General features: G+C 41.3%; 1 protein-coding gene across 1 annotated transcript; it reads right to left on the reverse strand.

The window, feature by feature from the left end:
• Positions 1–161: 161 nt before the first annotated feature.
• myofl (myoferlin like) lies at positions 162–19241 on the reverse strand. The gene is made up of 53 exons (XM_061087271.1): positions 19074–19241; positions 18665–18720; positions 18463–18554; positions 14779–14887; positions 14483–14582; positions 13878–14047; positions 13458–13586; positions 13043–13105; positions 12892–12942; positions 12714–12744; positions 12516–12631; positions 12290–12416; positions 12086–12189; positions 11927–11995; positions 11782–11825; positions 11611–11693; positions 11326–11450; positions 11092–11205; positions 10694–10871; positions 10349–10473; positions 10132–10241; positions 9823–10015; positions 9568–9723; positions 9172–9303; positions 8908–9071; positions 8448–8562; positions 7483–7585; positions 7247–7386; positions 6992–7156; positions 6651–6738; positions 6350–6427; positions 6053–6234; positions 5793–5951; positions 5605–5706; positions 5283–5444; positions 5011–5176; positions 4848–4918; positions 4740–4754; positions 4565–4663; positions 4119–4247; positions 3446–3601; positions 3195–3286; positions 2889–3059; positions 2598–2746; positions 2278–2417; positions 2069–2157; positions 1896–1991; positions 1633–1774; positions 1411–1510; positions 1102–1289; positions 911–1020; positions 670–817; positions 162–572 (listed from the first exon to the last, which is right to left on the reverse strand). Exons 1-53 carry the CDS (start codon positions 19159–19161, stop codon positions 534–536), a joined length of 6123 nt encoding a protein of 2040 aa, XP_060943254.1. The 5' UTR covers positions 19162–19241; the 3' UTR covers positions 162–533.
• Between the last annotated feature and the right edge of the window lie 1389 nt (positions 19242–20630).

Consider the following 20630-nt stretch of genomic DNA (forward strand, 5'->3'; position numbering starts at 1 on the left):
CTGTTTTTAGGGGCCTCTGATTGGTTGCATAGTGGCTTATTCAACCTGAAAAAGACACAGTTTAGTCTTTGATTTCATAATTTTTGGCAGCTATGTAACTCAATTGAATTGCTATTATGTTGTGTTGTGTGGATATTGCTCAAGTAATGTTGGTGATAAGATTGATTGTTTGTTTTTTATTGTCATACATCTTCACACGTTACTCAACTGTAGCATGAAATCACCCTTACAAAATGACACACGCAAAATACAACATATCTACAATTTCTTTATACAAAACTAATAAAATGATTCTTGACGTTCTTGATTTTTTTTTCCTAAAATTGATCATTAGAGAGATTATTATGAAATGAGATACAGTGCAAAAGTGAGGGTATAAAAAACTGTTATATCTGATTATGAGGGAACATGATGAATATCAGCCTGCCACGACATCAGCAGAAATACTTATTGCATATTTTTGGGGGACAGTGATGACGAATAATACTGAAGAATTTTCAGCAGGAAGACGGGAAGCTCCTTTGGGTAGCTCCTCAGGAGTAAGGCTTCACAATCTTCATTGAGATGTAATTCTGTGGAAAGAAGGATTTCAGTTACTGCATTAAAAACACTATCTGAACATTGAAGGGTTTAGACAAAGGAAATCATCGGCAGAGTGAGTGATCTTACAGGTAGAGAGTACAACAGAATCCCGAGGAACAAGATCACAAGCAGAAGAAGAATCCCTCCGATGAAAATCCATCGGAATCTGCGCCAGACTATGAACCTCATGGTCTTGCAGGGGTTTGTGAACCAGAAGAATGACGTGTCGGGGCGGCTGATGACGACAAAACAAAGAGCGACATTCACATTATGTAAATAAATATATAACAATCCACAATGTTGTTTGAAAAAAAGCTACATTTCTTACTTAGGCTGCTCCAATTTGGGATTCATGTTGGGCTCATCTCTGCCTTTCCCAGCTGGTCTCTCCTCCATCTCCTTCTCCTCCACGATTTCCAAGGTCATCTCTACTTTCCCCTGTGAAAATTTAAAACCCATATTTAAACTGAACAGGAAAAAAAACTTAAATAAGGACGAACATTGCGTACATTAACATACACTTAGCACTTGTTTCCCGTCCTGCTCCATAATGCATGGCCACCAGCCTCGTACAGACTTCTGAGAAAAGAGTGAATTGGGTTGAGGTTTTTTTGAGATGGCTGACATCCCTGGCAACATCTTCAAGCTGCACTTCTCTGGGGTCTTAGCCGGGGGGATCAGATTGAGTAGGTCCAGTTCAATTGAACCTGTGACAGAGGGGACAGAAAATGATTGTGTATATCATTATGGCGCACACATCAAAGTAAACCCCACCACTTTGTTTTGTCATGTCATAAAATAAGGTAAATAACAGAAAATGTTTTTCACCTAAGTAGTCATCCAGGGAGAATTTGTCATTGTCCCATATCTGGACGATTAGTTTAGGAGGAATCCTAAATTCACTTTTGTCCAGATTCCAGAAGTTCTCCTGAAAAAGAACAGACACTTAACTTTATAACATTACTAGAAATTATACCATCACACAACAAATGTTACGATGATGAAAAACAACCCCTATACGCCCTGTTCCTGATTCGAGTTCTCACTCACTTTCCTGGACACGACACACAGCTGCTCCGCAGGCAGATAGTCAAACCCAAAGCTGAACCTCCAGTTGAAGTTTCCGTCACCGTCCAAGGATCTGTAGTGGACATCGGTCTTCTGCTTGTCCTCCTCCATCCCTGGCATCCATCTAGGAAAAAACGTGGTAATTGAATATTCAGAATTAGCTTAGTCCAATAGACAGAAAAAACCTAATTCTAATAAAAACATGCTCAGAATGCTAAAGGCAATAGGTGGGAAAAGTGTTCTACCCCTTCACATAGATGTCGCTCATGTTTTCTCCAGTGATGCTTGTTTCATCCAGAATAACGTCAGTTGTGTTCCAAACGATGGCCCGCAAGGAGTACCTGTTTCAAATATACTATTATACTTCATCGTTCAATGCATCAAGACAAAATATTTGATTAGGTAAAGACTTTCTTACTTCATGGCTTTGCGTGGAGTGATTTCACACGGAGGCCCTGGCAAACCGAGGTTCTTGGGGAAAACGTCAACCCACATTTGAATTTGTCCCTGCAGTGGAGAAGAAGGATGTGACTTTTAAAGAAAGCTAATGCACAAATACTTCACACATCTTAATTGTATTGTATCCTATAATAGTTTGTTATCATATGTTATTGCTGTTGTTTAAACCTGGGACAGGTTGGGCTGGTGGGAACTGAACAGGGTTCTGGTCTCCACGTGCTCTGGTACCAAACCCTGGTTTCTGAGGACGTGCAGGGCCAGTCTCTCTCTGGCTGGGCCCATGTGCTGGTGGATCACAGTGTTTGCCTCTGCAGAAGGTGTGACAGACATTGATATGATGAAGTATGATCAATAACAGACAACAGACAAAATAAGAACAAAGTAGCATCCTTGTAACTCTACAACACAAGCTAAAAACAATGACACAACCAGTGAGAACACAGATGTAATCATCCTTCAAATAAAACACAGTTACAAACAGTACCAACCAAAATCTTGCAGGTAGTATTCTTTTCCTGAGAAAGTCAGTGAGCTGCCATCTCCCTCTATGCGTGGAGGAGGAACCCCCCGCACTTTGGCCGTGTTCATGAGGATCTGAGACGGCTTCAGCTGGTCTCTCCACCGATTGATCCCTGATCTGCAAGAAAGGGAACCAACAGAGCCTCGTCCTCATTTGAACCACACAGAAACTATAATGTATGAGAGAAGACGTCAAGGTCTGTAGGATGTGTCATCGTACAGAGGATCTGGTATCGGTGTCCATGCAGAAAGATACTCACACACAGTATGTCTGTGGCAGGCCACAGCAGGACCTGAAACAAGACAGGAGTCGGTTCTCCAGATCGATGACCGTCTCACCCACTTTTTCATCTCTGCTGAGGAGGTCGAAGTCATACACAGCAATCTTCAGGTCCTTGTCATGAGGCAGGAAGCAGGACAACTCAAACATCCTGCACAAAAATGTAAGACGTATAATGTTTATGTTTTTTTATTTATGTTATTAACAATTTTGAATTAGTCATCATCATTTGAACATCTAGAAAAGGAGCAGGAGGTTATTTGAGCAGGTCACATCAGTGTCTTACCTCCCAAACTCTGGATTAAGGGTGTTTGGTATGTAGTTATCTCTGTCCTCCAATGTTTTCCTCCCCAGTGCAATCTTAATGTATGGGTCACACTGAAATGAGAATGAAAAATATATTAACTCCAGCAATTCCAAGCATGTTTTTCACTTAATAAAAGTCAAGGGCATACAGCAGGTGAGACATAAATGTGGGGAGGGATTTGTCACTAAACCAGTGGGGATTGATCAGATATAACTTAATACAAAACTCACTTTGCCGTTTGTATCCTTTGGCTGCAGGTCAATACAGCGGACAACATATATTCTGACCACGCACTCCTGAGGTCCACTCTCAGGAAGCTCTCTGAACTGCCTGTGTGGTGTTGGTGCCCCTGGATCATCTGACAGTGAGTAAATCTTGAATGATCCCTGTTCCACAGCAACAAGGACAATCCAGTTATTAATATAACAATAATATTACATTAATATATCCAGTTATTAATATAACACCTCTTAATTTTGAAGGGCTCAATAGCTCCAGACTTGGCCATTACAATCTAACATTAATATATTAATATTCCCTCCAAAAATTGTAGATAATAAATGAAACTCTGCACTTTTCTTTTCTATGAGACTTTAACCACAATCCAACAATCTGAAATGAATGAAATGTCAAAATAAAAGATGATCAGCACGATTCAGCAGTCCAAAAAGTACCCGATCATTTTATTTAACATATAACATTATATTTGGTTGACATTGCTGCCCCCTGCTGTTCGTATTTAGTAACAGCGACCATTCTTTGCTGAAAATTTGATTTCAGCTGAAATGTATACATTCTCCACGAGAGGGCAGACAAAAGCTATGCACCAGTAAAAACGGTGACTGTTGACATTACAAAAGTCCAGGTATAAGAACAGGCTGAGTGACAGTGATGCTTTGTTACCTTGAACTCTCCCACCACCGAGGGATCGTCTTCCTCATCATCAGTCTTTCCTCGCTGAAGTTTGAAAGTGCTGCAGAAATCAGTGAGTCCCTGGAACTCCTCAACCTCCTCCAGTTCACATTTGTAAACCTGATAATCACACAACACAATTATACTGACATGTTACAGATATCAAGTTACAAATGAGATATATTGGACTTAAACATTATGTGTGGCACCTAAAACCAAATAATGATTTGCTATTATTGACTCAGTCTAACCATATTTTCACATGAAGATTCACAGAACTCCCACTTTCAGTTTTCCAAATAAATCACTCTGATCTTCCTGATGCTTGACTTCTCAGCATGAGAGTAAATATTTTTGTTTTGGATGTTACAGCACAAAATGAAACTTTGATCAAATCAGTTCTTGTGATTTCACAATATGCGAGGACACATTCTCACCTGCAATGTGTCGTATTTTTTTTTCAAGTAGGGCCCGCACTTTTGCTTCTCTCCAATAGAGGCAAAGAACTTACTCCACCAGTCCACTGCCTCCTCTTCCTGCACATGAATCATAATGAACTCAGTATTTTTACAGTTGATATCGATCACTATTTGTGGAAGAAGAGATTCTTACCTTTTCTGCTTTGAGCTGCAAAGAGTGAAGCAAACAAAGTTTTTATTAATAAATAACAATAGATGTAAACATTTTGCAAATTAATTTAGTGTCAACAGGTTCCTTTACCTCAGCTGTCATGATGGGTCTCCCTTCAATGTCTATGATCACATCTCCCTGGGCAGCAGCGATCATTGCCACTGCAGAGTTCATGGGAAATGATAAATAAATATTCTCTGTATGTAGCCGAGTGTGTGAACGTGTGTGACAGTCCATGCATGTGTGTAAGTACCTCGAGCAGACATGCAGACTTCATTGTTAAGCTGATACGGGTCACAGCGGAATTCGTCCAGGCAGTTGATGGTGCACTGACCCACAACAGGCTTCCTTCCAAAGGGTCGGTGATCGATTACTTTCAGCACAATGGGAGGGGTGTACATCTCATCTTTGGGAAGGAGCTAGGTAGAGAACAAGATAATCCACGTGTTTAGATGTTTACAGGTGCCTGGATATTTGGAATAGGACACGTTCTACTTTGACTCCACGGAGCCGTGTGGTTAGTACCACTTTGAGCAGCAGCACAGATCCAGGGAAGTTCGGGTTCTTTTTGAAGTTCTTGATGACGGCAGTTTGAACAATCTCTCCGCCGCATTCCACAATCAAGCTGGGAGAGGTAACCGTGGCCAACTGGTAGGTCTTCATGTTCCTCAAACCCCAAGTCAAGACCTGGTGTCAAAGAAGCAAGTAAACACAGTTGAAAAATAGTGCAAGCAGATCATTTCTCAGATGAGACACACAGAGAGAAATGTGAGAAATCTTAGGGTTGGGCTGGTCTTGTCTAATCATGTTTGAAGTAATTAAGGAGCTGGATGACTTGATTCTTTACCTCTATCGCAGTGAGCTGCACCACAGGCCTGATTCCCTGAGGAACCATGTAGAGCTTCTCCCCTCGTCGAGGAGGGACCAAGGGCAGCTCTCCCTGATTAGCCTGTAGGGCAAAGCACAGCATCCCTTCCTGCATTTAGATTCATGAAGCTGAGTTATAATATGTTTATTTGTATGTGTCTGCTGTACCTTGTCCTTCAGTAGGAGCTCAGCAGCGAGCAGCACCTCCCCTGCACCGCAACCCTTTTTGGAGACTGGGAACCACAGTAGCTTCGGGGTGACGGCCACACTGGGATTCAGTTTCACCACTGGGGGGCACGCACAGCAACCCAAAGGCTCGTCGTTACCCTAGTTTAAAAAGTGAAGCAGCACACAAGGAATTAGCAAAGTCTGCTCAGAACTCTGTATGGTTCTGTGAGTTGATCACAAGTTTAGCAAACTCAACATACAACTTGATCACTGTCATAAAGCTCCAAGACCACATCCGGAGGGTTGCGAGCGATTGTCTGTGGGTCTCCGTAGATTTCAATGTTCTCAAAGATGAGAGTCTGATCCCATGTGGGGTTCAGAGTGGCTTTGATGACTTCTGTGGTCTTACTCACATGCAGGAATGACACATGAGCGTAGGGATCTGGAGAAGACAAGGGTAGTGTTTCACTGAAACAACTTTTTAATGAAATATTTACTTTGGTAAATGGTGCATCATGAGTAGATTCAATTTAATAAATGGACGGCTGTGTGTGTACCTGAGAAGCTGTCTTTGTCCATGGCACAGAGATTCCTCGCCTGATACACGTACACCCTCAGGTGGTAAATGTAAGACCCTGGAGGAAGATGATTGTTTTGATCAGCATGACAAACTGTCTCACCGCTAAAAACAAGATAATCTCACAGGATACCCAATACACCGCTGATAAGACACACATTATCCAGGATTTACTGACTTTATGACTCATTGTTATCTTGCATTAGGGTCAGTCAGGAAGTCTAAAGAAACACAAGGCCTTTAGTCACCAGGAATGCACTTTATCTGACGCATCTACTTACGGCTAAAGTGGCAGGAAACAGTGGGGGTGTTGGCACCAAATCGTTTGGCTGCATCCATTTTACTGGCCTTTTCATCAACATCAACCCCCTGTTGACAAAATGCAGGGTGAGTAGCTTAAAGGAAAAATTCATAGCAACTATTTAAGCGAAATAAAAATAAAACTTCAAGAAAATAATGCAAAAAGACAGGAACAGAGAGATGCAGAAGAGTGATGACAGGATATGACTCAGATGCTATTCCTGTAAGTAACGTGTTGTGTCAGCTGCTTTGGAATTGGACGACATTCAAGAATGCGATGCATATTCAGCAACAGTACTTAGTGCAGTAAAGCCAAACTCACTAATGCCCCTTCCAGTCCGAAGATGGCGGAGGCCCCGATGCAATCGGATGGGACCATCTTTCTCCTCCAGCAGCGGCGGCGGAACGTGTCGGTGGAGCGCTCCTTCCTGTGAAACTTCCATCCAATCAGGGAAGAGTATTCCCAACCTTCAACCGATTCTCGTTGCTATGCAAGAGACAAGCAAGAGAAAAGACTGAGAAGCTACACTCATAAGATCTCTCAAATCCACTCTTTTTCTCATCTACCACTTTTCACCTCGACAACAACCACTTTATCAGATGTCTTCTTCCTTGGTCTTATGAGTCTCTTCCTGCGATGGACGTGGTACATCTTCTCTGCTGCAACCCAGGATTTGGGTTTATCATCAGGAGGAATGGTAAGTCCGTATTCCCAACCTAACATCAGGACACACAGACATACACACAGACCTTGTGAGGCTCACAGTACTTCAGAAATGAAGCTTCTGATCTAAGTCTTTGTGTTCATGTTACCTTTCTCATCCACAGCTTTGTTGCTGTCAAAGCTCCACTCATCCTCCCAGGTCCACCCAGGAGGACAGTCAAACTCTGCCGGGCTCTGAACCTTTTCTCCATTCTGCACAACAGAGACTCATTTACATCAAGTATATCTGTGTATTTGTAGCATTACAGTTATTCAATCAAATTATTTCGGGTTCTGTTAATAAACTCTAAATTTGTTTATTTCAACCATGACTGCTATTTTGTTGTCTGGTTTATCGAAGGAAATATTCTCAATGGTACAAGTCTATTACAGCTTCCCAAGTACAAAGATTTCACTTTTCAAACTATTATTATTAATCAGAAACTTTAAATCAGCATTACTAGATTTTCTTCCACCTTACTTTCCTTTTAGCTTAGATCTTTGGTCTCCATCACCAACTTCCGAGTGAAATGTTTGTTTTTTGCAGTGTAAATTCTTCACTGTTTTAATAAACTCTACGTCTCTAACTTTGTCATTTTCCTGTTTGGAGCTAAGTAAATAATCTGCAGTGGGTTTATCAGAGATTTTTTTTAAATGAAAACAACTGCCTACTCTGTCTTGAATGAGGGTGAAGCTGTGGACTGTAACACTGTGCTGGTGGATGCTACCTCATTCCAAAGATCTGAGGGGAAGCTGTTGATAAGGCTGACACAGGACCCCTTCTAGAGCAACTATAATAATTGCATATTGAGTATAGCAGCGTTAAGTTGATTGGGGTATTATTCAGACAAAATCCCCAAAGTTATGCTATAATCATAAGTAGCCCTGATGAAATCTACACACCAGAACCAGACAGACATTGGGCCATATTTACATACCTGTCCTTAGTATATAACAGCGCAAAAGCATCTGATATCATTTGACACTAGCATGACTCGACAGGCTTTGGTCCTGTTATCTTCACCCACATTTTTTTTACATAGTGTCTCAAAGCTGAGTTGTGTGTTTGTCGTACCACGTCTGTGTAGGGCTCCGCAGCCGACTTCCACTCCCCACCAGGGAAACGTGTCTCGTTCTGAAAAACCTCATCTGTGAACTCTTTGTGGCCCGCATCTGCTTCTGTTAACAGGCTGTAGAAAAAAAGCAGGACCATGATTAACAGCTCAGGAAGAGTGGGATCAGAGAGAGCTAAAATTATTTACACAAGCCTCTGTGGGAGAATGTAAGCACTCCAGAAGGAGGAGGCACCAGGGGAGAGAGGGAAGGAGCCTTGAACCAAAACATCGGCTGAAACTCCTTTTCATTTCCTTTAATTGTGTTTTTGATGTGTATCTGGACTGTGAACAGGATTCTGCTAAACTGCACAGTGACAACAGGATGTTTGTACTTGAAACTGTACAAACTGAATGAATCATGCAGGTTTCCGTGTTTTTGTCTGTATGCTTGTATGTGATAAGAGATCTAATTAAGCTTACCATCGATCAGGGTCAACAATCCAGTCCTCCTCCCATTCCCATCCTCGCGGTGGCATGAAGCGTTCTTGTTTGAGTTTCACTTTTCCGGTCACATCTGAGCATTTATGGCGCCCGACCAGTCCAGTGGTTCCCCACTTCCCAAACACCTGAGCCTGGTTCTCATACTGTAGGGAGACAACATCTAGGTTTAGGAACAATGTTTCACACAAAGCACAGCAAAGGGAAACCCACATACTTAAAACATTGTGTGTATAGAAACTATACCATTTCAGCATACACACTGAAGCTCCCCTCTGAAAAGCTGTTGAACTTCTTCTCATGGACAGAGAGACCGAGCCACATGTTGACCCGCAGCTGAACAGGGATCTTCACATCTTTGTTTTTGTCCATGGGGTACTGAGGAATCAGATGTACCATTTTTTTGTGTTTGACATTAACGGATGACTAAATGTAAATAAATAAATTGACTTTTTTATTTCACTCGGAGAAACATTTTGTTTTCAAGCACTGCCTCCTTCTTGCTTCTATTATTTATTGACAATAGTATAATAATTAATGTATTTTTTGACACACTTTCATACAGTTTGCTGAGTTAATAAATCCCAATGTATGAAAAATGTTTTTATGATTGCAGTAAGGTTTATTGGTGAGGTCTTGTACCTGCATGAAGATGGTCTGGGTTTTTCCGCAGTGTTTGCCACAGGCTTGTTCACTAAAGTTGGAGTAGAGGATCTGGTTGGCTGGGACCCGGGCAAAGGCCACACGCTTCTCTTTTCTCAACATCCAGATGATCACATCTGGCATGCTGCTCTGAGGCTAATGGAGACATAAAACATTTCACTTATATATTTTAACTTTCCCTCATATCTTTTTGAGCTACTTAAAATAGTTATGCTTCAAGTGGAAGACTCTAACCTCTTCTGCCAGCTGCTTGATTCTGTCCAACCAGTCTTCAATGTCACTGACGGTAGCCCTCACGTCTGAGGCCTCTTCTCTCATGCTAGTGACCATTTGTGTGATATTGTCAACAGCAGCATCCCGCAGGTTTTTAATTTGGAGGTCCAGTGCAGTCACGTTGGGTTGGCCCTCCATCACCGGAAGATTCAAACTGTCAGAGACAAGTTTAACAAAATAATTAAATCAGCCATCTTGAAATGCTCATTACAGTTGCCTAGTGATAAGTTGCGCTGTGTTGTAGTGTACGATCATTCACGTCTGTCTCACCCGTTAAGATCCTCAATCATGTGGTTTATGAGTTTTAGCCAAATCTCTCCCAGACGTGAATCTGGCACCTTGGCTAAGATGGCTATTTTTAAAGAGGTGAGATGGGACTCCTAAAATAAATCACAACAGATGAAAGATTATTGAGTCATACTTTCTGTGTAGAAGTGCATTATTGAGGCAAACACTCTGCCAACATGTGACTGTGACTAGTTCTCACCAGTTTCTCAGCTACAGAGAGGAGAACATTGACAGAGTCCAGACGGTGGCTGATGTCTTCCCAGTATGACGTGAGAATCACTACCGGCTTGGTGTCAGCCCAGGGAAGGTAATAGTACTGATTACCTGAGGTACACAAAATAAATTACACACAATCATTTTAAATACAAGTTATATTAGTGCGTTTAAATGACCTTCACGCTCCTACAAAATGTAACATTCTTAAATTTGAACCATTAGACAACACTTGAACTGTCTATTTCTTTGTGTCATGTTGTTAGAACCTTAAAACAGGGTAATGGGCTGATAATAAGTCTCAAGAATCCTTGCTGACTTCTTTTCGTACCATCAAACACAGCAAAGCTGAACCGGGTGGTGGATGCCAGGGGCTTGCAGGTGGAGTCCAGCTTGTTACCGTAGTTACCAATACTGACCTCGAACTGAATTGGTTCACCCGGCTCTTGGAGCATGGAAGCACAGTGAAACACGGCACACAGAGAGTACTTCCTCCTGCGCTGGTATTTCTACAAGTTATTAAAAGAAGATGTGGCAGTGCAAAAGGTTAAGTCAGGAATATTTTTGTTTTGCCTTTCACTCAGTTTCTAACACCTCTTGTGCTACAATCCGATCAATATTTTCTGTAGGAACCCTAAAGATGGACACTGAGAATATTGACTGAGAATATGGTCTTGCAGAAAATGAAATAAAAGGACACAACAGTAAGAACAGGTGTGTAGTGTTTACCTGAACCACCAGGATATCATCAGAGGGGATGTCATCAACAGTTTTGTCGATCTTTCCATCCAGCTGAGTGGACAACTGAACGAGGACCCTCCCCCGGTAGGCCACCCCTTCGCCCTGCAACACATCCATGTATACACCTTACGTTTACATATTCAAGATAAAGGTGACATATCTTGTGTCTCTTTTCAGTTGTGAACCCTCAGCACTGAGCTGATGGGGGCTGGGGGGTGTTACCTTGCCAAAGTTGAGTTCCTCGTATGGGTCGGGCAGGCCAGTGAATTCTCTAGGGCTTCCGTACAGGTTGACATAGCAAGGACCAAAAGCTGGGAGGAAACCAACTTCTGAATCTGCTGTGCTCGCTGTAACACAGAGATGCTTTTCAAAAATCAACCTGGACAGTTTCAAGGCTTAAATCCAAGAATCTACCATGTGGCTTGTCATGAGGTTACATTTATTATTGCCGTGCCTGTCAGTCTGCAATATCTAGAACACTGATCAGCAAACAAATGCCATGATTACCGTCAATCTCTCCACCGGAAGAAGACATTTGACTGAGATTCAAAAATGTTGTCCCTATGGCGTCATTCTTGGTTAGACGATCCCTGCAAATTGTAAACGGACATGTTAAATACTGGTTGTGATATTACTGTTCCTTGTGAAGCTGTGTATGAATGAAATGTCCTGTCTTACCAGTCATACATAGTCAGCTTGATGCGCTCACACATGGACGGGAACTACAGGGGCAGAATCGTGTGTTAATTAGTGCTGAAGTCAAAACGTTTTTTATTATTTGTAGCAGCATCATTTGACTCCTCTTTACGTGCATATTTAGCACCTTGACTTGGAGATTGATGAGTTGATTCCACTCTGGATTCGCATTTTTCTCAATGATTTTGGTGCACAACTAAAACCAGAAAAAAGATCACAATTTAAAAATATTCACACCGCAAGAGCATTACAGAAACATTGTATTTTACTTTTACAGATGAAGTACCTTCTTCCCAGCAAAGCTGACTTCCAAATATGGGTCGACCAAGTTTTTCCGGTCTCCATTGCCTCCAAAGACTTGTTTTACAGTCTGAGCAAAGGCGTCATCCACTGCAACATTAACTCATTCATAAGTAGGAATTCTCTGAGGGGATCTGAGTACATTACCCAGCAGGGTGTGGGTAACTTTATGACATTATAGGTCACTTACTCTGAGGCATATCCTCTGCGCGGTAGACTTTAAGGCTCAGAGTAGCCGATCGCATTGTGACACCAGCTGGCAACAGAAGATTGCTCTCTATGTCGTCCTGCTCCTCATTTATCTCTTTCCTCTCAGACTGGAGGAAGGGAGGAGAGGAGAGGGTAAGATATTATTAAATTATCTTTTACAACACTGAAATATTTCTGTAGTTAATTGAAAGTAATGTAACTCATACCGGTGGCTCATCCCCAGTGCCAACTACAATGATACTGACTTCAAGGTAACCTCTGGCCCCAGAGCTGGGGTCCTCAGGATCACTCAGGAGAAGCCATTTCCTCATTATGGCATGAGCTGGACAAAGTATAATATTGAGCATGTTCAAATATTTACATATAATTTGTATACACTTTCTTACAGACTTGGTGACACTGACCTGGTTCATCATAAATATAGCCAACGTCCAACTGGGTAAAACAGGAGAAAATTTTTTTGAAACAAGGGAAATCTGTCACAACTCTGTTATATTACGGACTAGATAAATCCCTACAGATCAAAATGCTGAGATAAGCAGAACATTGATCATGATTTCTGAAACACTTGAACCAGAATACCTTGAACTCTCCCATTACACTGTCAGCTCGGAGGGAGAAAGAGTCATAAACCTGTCAAGGAAAGGTACAGCTTTAGCAGATGCAGAAGTTTAAAAGCACAGATTTATTTGTGTAAAAAAAACATTGCATTATAAAGAATTGATCTACGCACCCGAATACTGATGCTCTCATCAAACAGCTCTGATGGGAGCATGTTAACATTGTAGAAAAACATCTGCGAGACAGAAAAAGCCATAAATGAGTAATTATTTGTCCTTTCACTGCATGAACAGAACAGTTGATGTCTGAAACACTTTATTATCGTGACTGTGACAACATTTTACAAGTCATTAATCTGAGATGCTTATTCTTTGGAAAAGGCTGAGGGTGAGGGAAGACAAAATTGAAAAGAGGTTAATATGGAGGAGAAAGTTAAGAGCGGAAATACCTCAGAAGGTTATTGAAGCTGGCGGAGATTAGGTGGCAAAGACTGGAGGGAACAGACAAGCAAGATAAAAGGCACAAGTACAGGAAGTAATCATTGATATGTTTATATGCAGAAATGGAAACGATGGATGGATTGCTACCTCATCGAAGAACGGGTTATTTCCTCTTCTTATTCTAGTCCTGTGCGTCTGTCCGCATGTGTTCACCTTGACCACCGGCTTGATGTTGTTGCCAGGCAACTGTCGACCCTTGATAACCCGAACACGGATCTGGACATTGCAAGAATCGGTTAGGGGGCTGAACAGTCAGAGCAACCATTTATCTGGGTAATTTTTGAAAAGGCACCATTTGGGTTGATAAACACTGTATTCACTATAGACAAGAGGCTGCTCAAAGAAGTTTCTGGGCCTGTGATGGGAATAGAAATATGATGTCCAGCCTTCAATGTGAATCTACACTGGTGCAGCCTGCTGTCATTCATGTGAAAAACAGTTAGAAATTCCCTCTACACTGGCATTTGTGATTATCCAGGAACAGAGTAATCAAAACTTAAACAATACCTGGAAGTCCTGAGGCTTGTTTGCCAGGGCTCTGTGCTTCTTACGGCTCAGACGAACTGGCTTGTTGTTGGGTCTTCCAGGCTGGTTTGGCTGAGTGGGAGCTCCCGGACTTCCCCCCTGACCTCCTCCCTCCATGACTGCTTCCCCCTCCTCACCCTCGTCACTGTGGCCTGTCACAATTTACTCATTTGAAATAACGTTCAAAATAATTGACAGCTTGGTGTGGATCCAACATAAATAGACAACATGCCCCCTCTCAATGGGGACATTCTTGTTGATGATAAGCACAAGCAAAATTTCAACTTTTCATCCGTGTTCTGCATGTGGGTCAATGTGATGATAACCAGGGTTCCATATGAAATTGGGTTTTTGATTTAAGACTTTCCGCCCTGCGATTGTTTGAGCCCAAGTGACTACTGGTAAGAATTTGAAAAAAATTCCCCAAAGACAGACTCGAGATATCATGGCCTTCATTTGCTGAAATCCATTTACTGATACTTTTACTTTATTATACTGTGTTTATATTATATATTTTATTTATTATAAATAATGTGTACAAAAATAAAACCTTATCATCTCTTTTAAGTAGTTAACTGTCTACTTACCATCATCCACATTAGGATTCACGTCTCCATCTGGCTGCTCATTCAGGTTTGGTGTGGTGCTGATAGGTGGATCATAACTAATGAGCAAATCAATAGTTGCCTGGGAATAAAAAGAACGTTTTCTCAGTTAGTATTTTCTTCTCTGCTGTTTATGTCTGATACATAATGTCATGTAGCAGGATTCAGCAAAGTCAGCCACTTCCTGCAGACCTACACAGATACCAGGCTTTATCTGCTGCCATAGCAGGAGCTGCCTCTTGGTATAAAAATCCAACGTTTAGGATAATGTTATTCACCCCAGTCGCCTGTTGCTTCTCATTGATCAGCGGCACGTTCTTGGATGGGAGAGACCTCACTTGACCACTGGCCAAGTCTCTCAGAGAGATTTTCGCCGAACCGATGAGTCTGAAAGGCAATCACAGAAACATCCCTTTGCTCAGATGATCGTACGCATATCGGCAAATGAATCATCACAGCTGGAAAAAAACAATCACATGGATGGGTGGCTTTAAAAGAATCACAGGGGGGGGGGGGGGGGCAAACTTGTGCAATTCTAATATTAGGGAATTAGATGCCTTGTTGGTGACTGTGATCTCTGGCCGCTCTGGATATTTGACAGTTTCTACTTCCCAATTTCACTTCTTCACATATTATGACGCATTGAGCAACGCCACCTACATTGTTTCTTTGTCTACCAAACAGATGTCATAGCAACGGTGATTAATTACTGTGATGGATTGCAACACTTTGGAAGAAGACAAATGTGAACACCACGATTTAAATTGATTGATTAATTGCAACCATAAATGGAGGCTATGATTCATATTTAAAAAAAAAGGTTTGCTAATAATCAGCTTTTCTAATGTGAGCGACAACTTCATATTTCGATGGGGCCTAGACTTTGCTGCATGATAAGGCCCTGATGGTTACACAGGGGGGAACTAGAGCACAAGGAAAAAACGGAAGATGGAAACAATTATCATTTACCACAGGCATGTGATGGCCGATCTCTGCCCAGTTGAAAGTAGGAAAACTATAGCATCAAGGAGGCTGGCTAAAAGCTTGTCTAAAGTAAGCAACATGAGTACAGGCACAGTCATACTCCTGATTATGCTCTGGCACTCTATTCTCTCTTATTTTCAAAACATATGAACGAACACGGGTGGGGAAACTTTTAGCTATCAAGGGCCATTTCAATTTTTATAACATCTTTCGAGGGCTATGTGCCCTGTGAATAAATTCTGTAAATCACTCTTTAATGTGATGGGTGGAATTACTCTTGGGCGAGATGTCTGAGGTCTGGTGATGATGGCATTCTTAGCTCATTTTGCAATTTTAGGTCAGTCAGTCTTAAGGGGAACCCAGTATTTGCAGTATTTAACCCGTATACTTAAAGGTTCAGTGTGTAGAGTTTAGTGGTGAAGTTTCATGTTGCAGCTGAATACCCCTCACCTCAACCTCACCTTCCAAACATGAAAGAGAACCTGTGATAGTCTTTAGCTGTCATAAAAACTTAAAAGGTGTTTAGTTTGTCCAGTCTGAGAGCAACTGGTCCAGTTGTAAATATAAAGTATTTAAATAAAAAGGGGCCATTGTAGGATAAATAAAACAAAAATAGGTACAATTTAGCTGAATACAAATGAGTGAGAAGATCAGTAGGGTTATTTTATATTCAGTTTCTGTCTGATCGCCATAGCAATATTCAACAACGTTATTGCATATCGCAAGTTTTCCTAATATCATGCAGCCCTAATGATAATGCAAACTTCAACCAGGGGAAGGTTGGGGAACTGAGCTCGGAGCTAACTGTTGCTTTGCAGGTCAATAGAAAATCAGCCGGGATTAAGCGGCTTAACAAATACATTCCATTCCTTTTGTTTACTTTCATGTTCTGTATCTCGCCAATTGCCCTTCAGGAGTTTTGAAAACCCAGCTGCATATTCAGATATCATAGCACGCTTTTGTTCTAGGAAAATACACAGTGTTTGCATACAATCCACAATCTTACTTTGTTTAGCAGTTCTGCAGCAGAAACACTGCATGTCTTCACAAATTATCTTTCTGAATGAGGTTTCACCCTCCTAGAAATTAGTGCACTGACCACAAAATTTGCCAGTACACCAGTTCAAATTCTGTCAAGCGCAGTCTCACGTAAGCTGCTTGTTGGAAACCCAACCTCCACTGAAGAGTATTAACTTGGTCCTTGGAGCTCAAGGTTCAAACAACATGTTTTAGTTTCAGATTTTACTTTTTCATCACCTCAACCATGTCCCTACTAACAAGGCCCACTGGCGTCTTTACATCCACAGATTAATAATCATTTAAGTGCAACCTTCCTCACCTAATTCTCTTTTCTAGACCTTCGTCATGATGCTTGTCATGTCATGATGACACAGAACAGTGGGTGTACAATTGATTCACCCTGACCATGACCTGACAGGCATGCAACCAGAAGGGACCACCATGAATGTTAGTCTGCTATTTTATCTTACTTTCCTTGAGTGCAGGAAAAAAACAACATATGGGGCCTGGAAGCCGGAGGTTCCCCACAACTCACATTGAAAACGATGGTCAGCTGAAATGTGGTATTCACTGTCCCGGCCACTGCAAACGCCACATGCCTAGATTGGTTTACACAGATTAAGATTTTGTATATATAACAAACTCTCCTAGGAAGCTAGAAAATAAACTCCTGTTGAACTCTGGTTTTAAGTATTTCAGTCTGCTCCAGAGCAGGAAAAGGGAAAAGACATTTTAACTGCAATGAGAGAGCCAGTGGATGATGTACCTGGTAAAATTATATATTTTCTACAACAGTACATACATATGACTTTAAACAAGCTTATTTTAGCAAACTAAAATATCAACTGGGCATTCACTGCTGCTGAGATGGGGACCGACTTGATCTTGACGGTTCCACAGATTAGATGCCCCTGCTGGTCTGTGAGTCAGACTCCTTGAAGAATATTTTCTATATTGCAGTGTTGCTCTCAAAGTGTTTCCTGCATTTCCCATTTTTCCTCCACAGTCAGCATGATACTTATGCAAAGCATTACAGGCTGAACCACTGCCAGTCACCACAGATGTGCCAGTGACAAGCCAGAGCAAGCTCCCTCATTCACCCCGCTGTAGCGTTGCAAACAGTGATCATAGAAAAGTATTGTGCGTGCGTGTGTGGCCGAGGCGGTCGGCACTCCACCCTCATCCTCAAAATACATCATCATACACAATCACTCACTAGTGACAGAGTGCATATGTCATTAACAGTGTGCATGCACTGAGAAAAACAGAGTGACTCAGACTCATAATGTACAGAATGCAGTGAACATAATGAAAACCAATAGAAAATTAAGCAGAGTTATAAATCTCATCAGCATCATCGCCGCAGCCTGATTCTACAGAGGGGAAAGTTAGAAAGAGGCTATCTTTTCCTTTTAAGGCAACATTCCTCCCACACGAGCTGGAGCTCTGTTATGACGGAGACAAGGCACTGTGTTTACAGACACTGCAAGTCTTGACATGGTCGCAGTGCGTCCTGCAGCTCGGTGGAGTTAAAACACAGAGCTCTGTTCCATGGGAAAAGATCATAATAACTATTTTAAACCACACCGAATAAACAGTAACGTTATATCAGACGTATAGGGAAGAACTGCTGAGAATCAAGCACTGACACAGTTTTTAAACACACATGTACCTTCTCAAAAGCTAAAACTCTGACGTGGTGGTTTTCACTTTCAGTCATTACCTGCTTTACCTGGTGTAACAGGAGTGTTTGGTGGCGGGGGGGGGGACTTTTTTAGCAGAACACATGTCATATCATGTCAAGACTGATTATTCTCACTGACACATCAGAAGCAGTAGGAGTTGAGGCAAGGCAACTTCACAAGCATGGATACAAGGAATAAGTGGTGCATTGATAGTCACATTATGACACATGCAGATGTGACCATTTGTCTGAGTGATGCTTGTCATGCACGTACTTATCTTTGCCGATGGTTTCATAGTCTTTCACCACCACACTGATGAATGAAGATGGATCCAGGGAGGAGCCTTTCAGGTCGAATTCGAGCCCCTGCAGGACAACAACAGGGACAGGATTAGTTTCACCTAGTTTCAACTGTAATAACAGCTCGCTGGTCATTAATTGTTCCCTACGAAGCATTAACTCAAATCATCACTTACCTCATTCCACACAGGATTCAACTCGTTATTAATCGCTTTGGTTTTCTTCTTTTCACCTGTAACAACAAAGGAAAATATATTTTACTGGCATGAGTCATATTGAGAGGGAATCAAAGGGTGATTTGCAAAAAGGAATCAAATGTACTAAAGTTATTATAAATAGATAAATTAAGCAACAGCCCTCTGTACAGAAGTATTGCTGTGACCTTATAAGGATGCAGACTTTATATGAATAACTGATGCATTAGCTCTTATCTTTAAAAGTCCTGTCGTGATCCTTGAGGATGACAGAAACATAGGAAAGTCTGATAGAAACTGAAACAGTGTGTGCATCTACTTGATAGAGCACACAGCAGTTTACATAGGAGAAAATAAAAAAAAAAGGTTTAAGGTCAATTTGATCTCTCACCTCTGAAGGTCACCGCAGCTATTGGATCTGGGTTTCCAATTCTCTTTTTGGGGATCCCACTGGCGGACTCCACAATGATCCGCAGCATTTTTCACGTAGGGTCCAAGTTCACTGGCAGAAAGAAAACATGTGCCGCTGCTGCTGTGGCACAGGGAGGTTTCTCTCAGGAGGAACTGAGGCACAGATGCGAGGTGGAGAGGTGGGCAGCTCCTCTCATGAGTCACAGCCACGGGAAGCATTCACCACCCCGCCGGCTGTGACGCTGCAGATAACATGTAAAGAGTCAGAGCTGACCCGTGCAGAGGATTCTCATCATCTTTTCAGAAACCGTCCCATGTCACAGCTTTGGGATCAATGTGCAGATCAACGTGTGGATTCATCCAACATCCAGCTGAACAGCCCCTCTGGTGCTGCAGCGCCTCCCAGTGGCAGTATTATTTAATCCTCCTCTGCCTGCTGATGTTCACGCTAACATCGATGTCACCGTTGTTGTGGAAGAATAATAAAATAATAATAAAACAACAGTCTCATCTCAGATCAGATTGTTACAAGTGGCCACCAGCATTGAAATATCCAGAATAAAGTAAAACAACTAATAATAACTGAATGATTCAGAATAATGATTTTTTTTTTTACTATTATTCTATTAATGCTGCAGATGAAGGTAGGATATTTATTCATGATTATTTTATTGCTTTATTCTTCTCTTTTGTCTGGTTTGTTTTAACTCAGTTTGTTTTCTTCTTCTATGTTTTTTTCATTGTAGTGATGGACTTTCAGTGCTTGTTTTGACTTTGTGTATGAATCTACATTGAAACGATTTAATACCATTGGTCCAAGGACCTTTACGTGATTTATTATCAAGCATTATAATAATAAATATAATAATAATAGTAATAATATTCAGAATCGTAATCATAACCATCATAATCACAATAATAAAAATGGATGTGACATCAAAATGGAGAGAAGCTTTGGGTGGAGGTTTGAAGCGTCTTGGGTGAGGGTAGTGAAACAAACTCAATTACAAATACAGACATGAACCAGTAGTGTGTATTCTCAGCATAAAGATAAGACACAGTTGATATTGGATAAAAAATGTACTTTCTGCCTAACCTCCTTTTGGTTCGCACCAGTTTGCAGCCCTTCTTTATCGTGTGCACTGAGCACACAATGGGGCAAAGTCAATTTCAGTTATTCATGATATTGTACAAAAATTAAACATAAACCGTTGTTTCTGAAATATTAGAAAAGACTACTCTAATTGCATAGAAATATTTTCCAAATAATACTCAAATAAAGTACTTTATGTATATAAATCAATAATTTAATTTAAAAAAGCCCCAAAACTCACAATCTAAGACATATATCTATCATGTAAACACTCTGCAATGGTTGCACCACATTTGGTCACACCACATGATATTTTCTCATTTCCAGCCACGGAATTGGCCATCTGAAGAAAACAAACTAGGTCAGCACAAAAGGTCTCTATGAAATGTATAATCAAAATAAATATTTTTAGAATAACTAGAAATTCATAGCTTTTTTGAGGTC

This window comes from Limanda limanda, chromosome 15, assembly GCF_963576545.1.
Source record: "Limanda limanda chromosome 15, fLimLim1.1, whole genome shotgun sequence".
Lineage (NCBI taxonomy): Eukaryota > Metazoa > Chordata > Actinopteri > Pleuronectiformes > Pleuronectidae > Limanda > Limanda limanda.